Source organism: Halyomorpha halys, unplaced genomic scaffold (genome assembly GCF_000696795.3).
Source record: "Halyomorpha halys isolate HHAL.00 unplaced genomic scaffold, Hhal_1.1 Scaffold1517.1, whole genome shotgun sequence".
Lineage (NCBI taxonomy): Eukaryota > Metazoa > Arthropoda > Insecta > Hemiptera > Pentatomidae > Halyomorpha > Halyomorpha halys.
Window position 1 is genome coordinate 117,609 of NW_027109595.1, and position 7,059 is coordinate 124,667.

Genomic DNA, 7,059 nt, shown 5'->3' on the forward strand with positions numbered 1-7,059 from the left:
CAACATATAAATATACACAAAAATATTTATGGTAGGACTATAAGATGACATAAAGAAAATTATAAAGTAAATTTATAAAACATAGAAGAGAAAATGAATAAATAAAAAAAAAAAAAAAAAAATAGTGTAATGAATAATAAGAATAAAAACATATAACAGAAGTAATACAAAATACAATAATAAAAATAATTACAAAAAGTAATAAGAAATATGGGAAACTAAAAGTAAGGAAGAAATAGGGGAAGGAAATAAACTAAACATATGGTAGGATAACTAATGAATTATGGAGATAAATAAAGGTCAAGAAAAATAAAATAAATAATATATAAAAATGTTAACTTTGAGTCTATGCAGCAATTAGAGAAATATGAAAGGAAATGGTAGTCAGAAGATGAGGGGAACATTACAAATTTGTCAAGGTTTTTCCTATAGTAACCTAGCTATCAGAAAAATAAATTATCTTCCCTTTAAATGGTATTCCACCAATTCTCTAAGGCATCTAATTCTATGGATCTCTGTTAATAAAATCCTATGGTAATGTTCTTATGAACTTTCAGCCCTATATCCTTGGCCTTGCACTACTTAAACACTTATCACTATCACAAACCAGGGGTACTAGTTTTAAACCTCAGTCCTTCCTCCATCAAAGATAAACTACAAATTTCTAAGCATATTTCAAAGGCAAACCACTTTTTTCCTAATTTGTTGAGAGATTGAAACTGGGATTTAAAGTGGAATTTTTTATTTTCTCTGAATCTGTAGCTCACCTCCAGCTTTTTAGGTCATATGATTCACCTATTTAAAAAAATATTTCACTTGTTAAAAACTACTAATTACTCTTCTTCAAGTCCCTAAATATGAATTTTAAATCATAACATACATTGCTATAATATCAAATTCAAACAACACGCCTAAGCATTTCGCTGACTGTTTTATCATGTTTGTCAGGCAGCCTCCAAGAGACCCTTGAGTAACCAGTTTCAATGCCACATTGAACAAACACTACCCTTACTTCCAGAGATAATGGTTTTATGAAGCAACATTTCATAAATCATAAGTCTAGGTTTATTATATACTAAAATAACATTTTTTTTTTCTTTCATACAATTCATACAATGTAAATTATGGCTAATATGCATTATGTAAAATTTCAAATGCTCTAAATTTTTCCAAAATCATATTGATAATAAATAACATTAATAAAACTAATCAACTCAAATATAATAATAAATATTCATAGCCAGATAAGTAAACAAACTTCAGGAGCATGTTCATTATTTATGATCACTTAAGTTGAAAAAAGAAGTGTATCACTATCTCCAAGGGGGCTGAATACTAAATCTGTTACCACCATACTTATGTTTGGTTCAAGAGTCAGCTACATCAAATTCTTTTCATCATAGTTATCTGAGCTGACAAATTATTCAAATTTTTACTAAAAAATTATGTTTAAAACAATTTACCTTAAATGGTGACAAATTCAACTGAGAAGATTCTTCTGAAGACTCACTCGACCTGGCTCCTTCATAAGATTCTGATTCATCACTAGATTCATTATTATGCTGAATGATCCTGCAATATATTCAGACATATTAGGAGTAGAAATACAACTAATGAAGTTTTATTCTTCTAAGATCTTTATATCACTATATATTAAGGTATGTACATTTTATTCTGCGCACACTATGAGTGTTCCCTAGATTTGTATAGAATGTTGGAGGTGCTCATGAACAGAGTATGCTTATGAACAGCAAGAGTGGTAAGGATACTTCTCCTTGGTGGTTCACACTTTAGATTTGGATGAAAAATTGAGATATCTGTTGTTTCTCATATGCATGTGATCATTGTTTTTCAAGACGACTTTAAAGTTGGAGAAAAATAATACATTTCAATTCTTCTTCTGCAATGGCACTACAACTTGTGAAAATTTAAGACCTTCCTTAGCCTGAGCTCCAGTTTTCTCTGATTTGTACTGTTGCTCTCCAGTTTCTGATTACGAGCATTTTCTGGAAAATGATTGCCACACAATCCATCCAGCAGGAGAGGTCTTCCAACTTATATGTGTCCAATATCTTTTTCTTCTATGAGCATTTTGGGGACTTCATTATTATTTATACTAACAACATACCCTGCCCATTTCAGGCATCCAATCGTTCTTTAATGCACACCTTCATAGTCATTATAGAGATACAATAACTCAGCATTTTTCCTCAATGTCTATACACCATTGAAACACAAAGCCACCATGATCCTTCTAAAATTTTTCTTTAAAATCTCAATAGAGGAAGTTCTAAAGTTTTAGTCAGCCGATGAATCTATTGGCTGCCATATCTGACAATGAATCACTGGTTGAAAATTATTATTTGAGTTCAACTAAGTAAATAAATTCCTCTAAACAGTTAAAACCAAAGTCTATGATTTTTATTTTCCCTTTTATCAGCAATCCAACTTTTAAGCAGCTGCTCTTTGAAATTTCAGGAAGATACTATTTATACTCAGAAAATTGCATGTAATGATATCATCGGCATAAGCAAGATTTGTCAAAAATTTGTCCTCTTACCTGGATTCTTGACTAACTGTGACTATCAAAAACCTATGTTGCAGCTTCGAGCACTAAGTAGTCATCATTTCATTCTGAAAAGGCAAATTAGCTTTGGAGGGATGTCAAAAGTCATTCCCTCATTCAGCTCCACTATAATCACACTGTCATTGGATATATTTCTGGAAGTACAGAAATCCATGAGAGGTGATAAGTATTAATATTGTATTGGATATTCATGCATTTCAAATAATATCTTGATATTATTAAACTTCTTTTGGGCATAAATAACATTGAATAAACAGCAGTAAAAAAAAAAGCCCCCCCCCAAAAAAAAAGCAAAGAAAGTAAAAAGCAGTCAGAAAAAAGTTTTATTTTAATTCCTTTAAGTTTTCATAAGTCATACATTAGTAATTGTGTTATTCAAAAAGTTTTCATTCTTGCTAAATTATACACTGTAAAATAACTGCTGAATGCTCATAGGTTTCCTTAGGATCTACCACCAGAGGAGGATAACTGAAATCATCAATCCATCCAAACATTGATTGAACAAATTCTCAGAGTTAACACTGCGTAGGGTAATTGGTTTGCAATTGTATATGCTTCTCTAAGTGCAGTATTCTATTGTTTATATATTTTTAAATGATTAATTTGACAGGTAAAAAAAAAAATTTGTTCAATAAATGTGCAAAACTTTAATGTAAATCAATTTGACTACTTAATAGTTTAAAAGAATTTGCATCATTTAACAACCCTTTTTTATTTAGTGATATAAAAAATAGCGACTGGTTGGTAAAGAATATTTTAAATAAAAACTAGAAACTAAAAAAAAGATAAAGATTAACACCAAGAAATTCAATGCAAAAATGACATAAATAAACATAAATCAAATTATAGGTAAAATGTATTAATAATTAACTTATAAACACACCTTTTCCAAATGTAAAAAGCTAGATATAAACATATTATACCTCTTGAACAATCAAATTTAAAGTATAAAACGTAATGCAATAGTTAATTGTACATAATTTAAAACTGATATCTACATTTTTCAGTCATAACATAAGATCTTAATCGATTTTAACTGTAGTGGAGTGTTATTTTTAAAAAGCCTACTGATATTCAAAATCAATCTTACCTATCAGATGGTACCCATTCATCTAGTCTTCTATTAAGGGAATCATAATGAACATAATACTCTGTAAACTTTCCTTGTTTGTTGAATCTTCTTTGAATAACTTCTGCTTTCACTGAATAAATTAAATAATTATTTATTTTTACAATAATGATTAAAAGTCATAATAGCTAAATAAGCAGGGGGAAAAAAAATAGAACTAGAAACCTGGCTCCAGCAGCTATCTATAAAAAAACAGTTTTTTCACAATAAATTTGACAAGGCACTAGAAACAATGTATAATACACAAAAAAAAAAGTAATAATGTAAATATGTCAACAGATATTATAGTAGATTTAATAAACATTCAAAGGACGCATCAAGTTTTTTTTAAACAAATTATTAATTTTTTGGAATAATAATAAATATAGTCTTGTACATTATTACAGTTATTATTCCTTAAATTCCAGAAATTTGGTAACAAGCAAAAACCTTAAGAGTCTCCATTGTCATTCATGTTTTTTTGGTATTGATTCCAAAGATTTTGCTCTCCTCTTGTTATCCATACAAGTGTTCTGTCATTACCTACACATTCATTACCTAATCATCTAAGTCAACCTAATGTATACCCTAAAATACATCTAAATCATAGTTCAATTGATAACAGATAATTTTTCGCAAACCATGATATTCTCAATTGATTATAGCACTAAAATTCAATAATTGTTCAGTGGTAACACAGTAAAGCTATTAAAAACAATAAAATAAGTCAATTTTTTGAGTGATTAGTTCGGGTAATATTACTCATCATAGTGGAAAACTTCACAAATAACACAAAGATAAGATTTATAAAGACATACCCCACTCATTATCCTTTCTTTTAACCATATAATGATGCCCAATTTGAATGCTATCTCTTTCTTCTTCTGAATCTTCCTCTGAGTATGCTTTACGTTTAATACAATTAACTTTATGTATCATTTTAACGAGAAATTTTCAGTAATTAATACACTATTCAAATGTATAACAATCACAACATAACTTTTAAAAAAAAGTGGTACCAAGTAATAGATTGGACAAAGAGATCCTAGTCATTTTGAAATTACCAAGTTAAGAATGACTAAGGAGCAGTGTATTTCTACATAATAGGCAGCTGTTCAGCTGCTATTAGTCTCTTTGATAATTTTTTTTTTCAAATTAGATTCAATAAACATTTTTTGGAAGGTAAAAATCCAAGTACATAATATACTGTTGGCGTGACAGCTGGCACTGTCGGTTTTGTGACGGCATTTCTGTCGGGAGCTCTACCGACAGCTATAGAAACCAGCTTTATCAGCAGTGCTGCCCATGTGGGTATTTTTACCTAATTTATTATTTACCGAGAAATTAAAATACATGATTACACACTTCTATATTCAGGTGTTAATGTGAATGAAAGAGCGGCTGGAGTAGTCGGATTCTTGTTCCATAATGACCAAGCTTCAGTAATAAATAAGCATGGAAATTCTTAAATGACCGAATCATGGTGTTGGACATTGTGGAGGAAGAGAAGATAATTCATTCATCGTCACCTATGGACCTACCGAAAATGCAAGAATGGAAGGAAAGGATTTCTTTTTTTAGTTCCCTACAAAAAGAAATGGACGACTGCAAGGGCACGCCTACAATCATGGGGATCAGAACGGCCGAGTTGGCTGTGAACATGAGAAGTGGCATGGAGCTTTAGGAAGGTACGGGGAAAACTTTCTAAATGGAGAGAGAATTCTGAATTCCTGTGTGGCAACCGACCTTACAATACCAAATACATTGTTCCCACATAAAGAAAACCATAGATACACAAGAGAGGAACCGGGTAGGAATAAAAGATCTTTAATATACTATGTTTTGGTGAAGAGAGAGGAAGTCCGAGATTTGTGGGATGCTAGAGTCAAAAGAGGTTTCGAAATCGGAAGTGACCATTATCTACTACAGGTATACATGCTTCGGGAGTAAGTGAAACCACAAAGGAAACACAGGAACCCTAAGAGAAGAATCATTAACTCTCACCGCTTAAACGAGGAAGAATGGGTTTACTAAGAGGAAGAGAAAGAATGTCACTAGATTGTAACAGACCATGGGATTGCGACATCATAGATAGGAGCTGGTCAGCTTTTAGGAAGATTCTCCTGGGGGCATCGAAATCGGTCTGCGGAGAGAAATGCACTGGATCCGGTCTCAAGAGAACGGATTGGTAGAATGGTGAAAAAGGCGATTCGAGACAAGAAGACAGCTTTGAAAAATTACCTCAAACAGAAAACCCCCACTGTTTATCAGACGTACAAAAATCCGAGAAGTGAAGCCAAATTAGTAGTAATTCAAGCTAAGAGAAGATCCTGGAGTTTCTCCTATGACTTCATAGAGTGCGGTTCTATTCTGGCGTGTGTGCAGACTATTAGACTTTTTTTTTCATGCTTTCATGTTTTCTTTTATAATTTTTTGTGATTTTTATTTATAACATGCAATCATTCAATCATTTATAACATGAATCAGACAATGAATCAAACATTTCGCCCGGTTTATCCCAAAACCTTAAACATATTACCCCTAATAAATCTGATGTAGACCTAAAATCAGAAGAATCAAATTAGAAAAAAAGAAATTTTGAACGCACTGATTCGACTCAGTCCCAATGACTCGTTATAAAATGGTTATGTATTACCAGGAAATTACTCCTTAAAAAGCTAGGGTGGGTGGCTCTTTTAACATGTTATCAGAAATCGACCTTTCCTCAGATAAGCATACTAGAGCAACACCAAGTTCCAGCAATAACAATACTAACCCGAATGCTCAGCCAAATACAATAAAAATACCTCCGATAATCCTACATAACGCTAATAATTACAGGCTACTACTAAATGACTTCAATGCATTATGCATCGGACCATTCACTACCCAACTAATCGGTAACAATACGAAAATTATAATAACAAATATCGAAGATTACAGAACTATAACTAGGTGCTATGATGAAGAAAACAATAAATACCTTACATTATCTATGGATAAAAATAAATATTTGACGTAGTGATTAGGAAGATTCCTTATAGTATAATCAAAGACGAATTAAAGAACGAGTTAGACTAGCCGTTTCTCCGGTTTTCTCCAAGTCCTCCTCTTTTCTTGCCGATCGTTCTCTCGCCCAGAGTCTCCTGCTTCATTTTCTGTCTCGGAGGTCTCGCACATTTCCGTGGCTTCACTCGCGGATCCATTCGTCCTTCGCTAGATTTTCCTCCTTCGTAATCTCTGTGCGTTTATCTCCATGGGTTCAAACTGATTCTGTTCGCTGGACCGATACATATAGGTACACTGTCGGGCTATATGTCCCTCTGCCCCACATTCAAAACATCTCGTGCGCGGGCAATGCGCC

The 7,059-nt window shown here is 32.2% G+C and overlaps 1 protein-coding gene across 2 annotated transcripts in view; it reads right to left on the bottom strand.

Moving 5' to 3' along the window:
* The window catches only part of LOC106689896 (histone acetyltransferase KAT8), a 68,417-nt gene extending 63,469 nt beyond the window's left edge, over nucleotides 1-4,948 (bottom strand). The window contains exons 1-3 of one of the 2 annotated variants that reach the window (XM_014435103.3): nucleotides 4,514-4,947; nucleotides 3,678-3,789; nucleotides 1,464-1,572 (exon numbers count right to left, since the gene is read on the bottom strand). In XM_014435103.3, the coding sequence (XP_014290589.1) occupies nucleotides 1,464-1,572; nucleotides 3,678-3,789; nucleotides 4,514-4,634 (342 nt within the window). In that variant the 5' untranslated portion in view covers nucleotides 4,635-4,947. Of the gene's footprint in view, nucleotides 1-1,463; nucleotides 1,573-3,677; nucleotides 3,790-4,513 lie in introns of both variants that reach the window. The other variant, XM_067047778.1, reaches the window with a different exon arrangement.
* Between the last annotated feature and the right edge of the window lie 2,111 nt (nucleotides 4,949-7,059).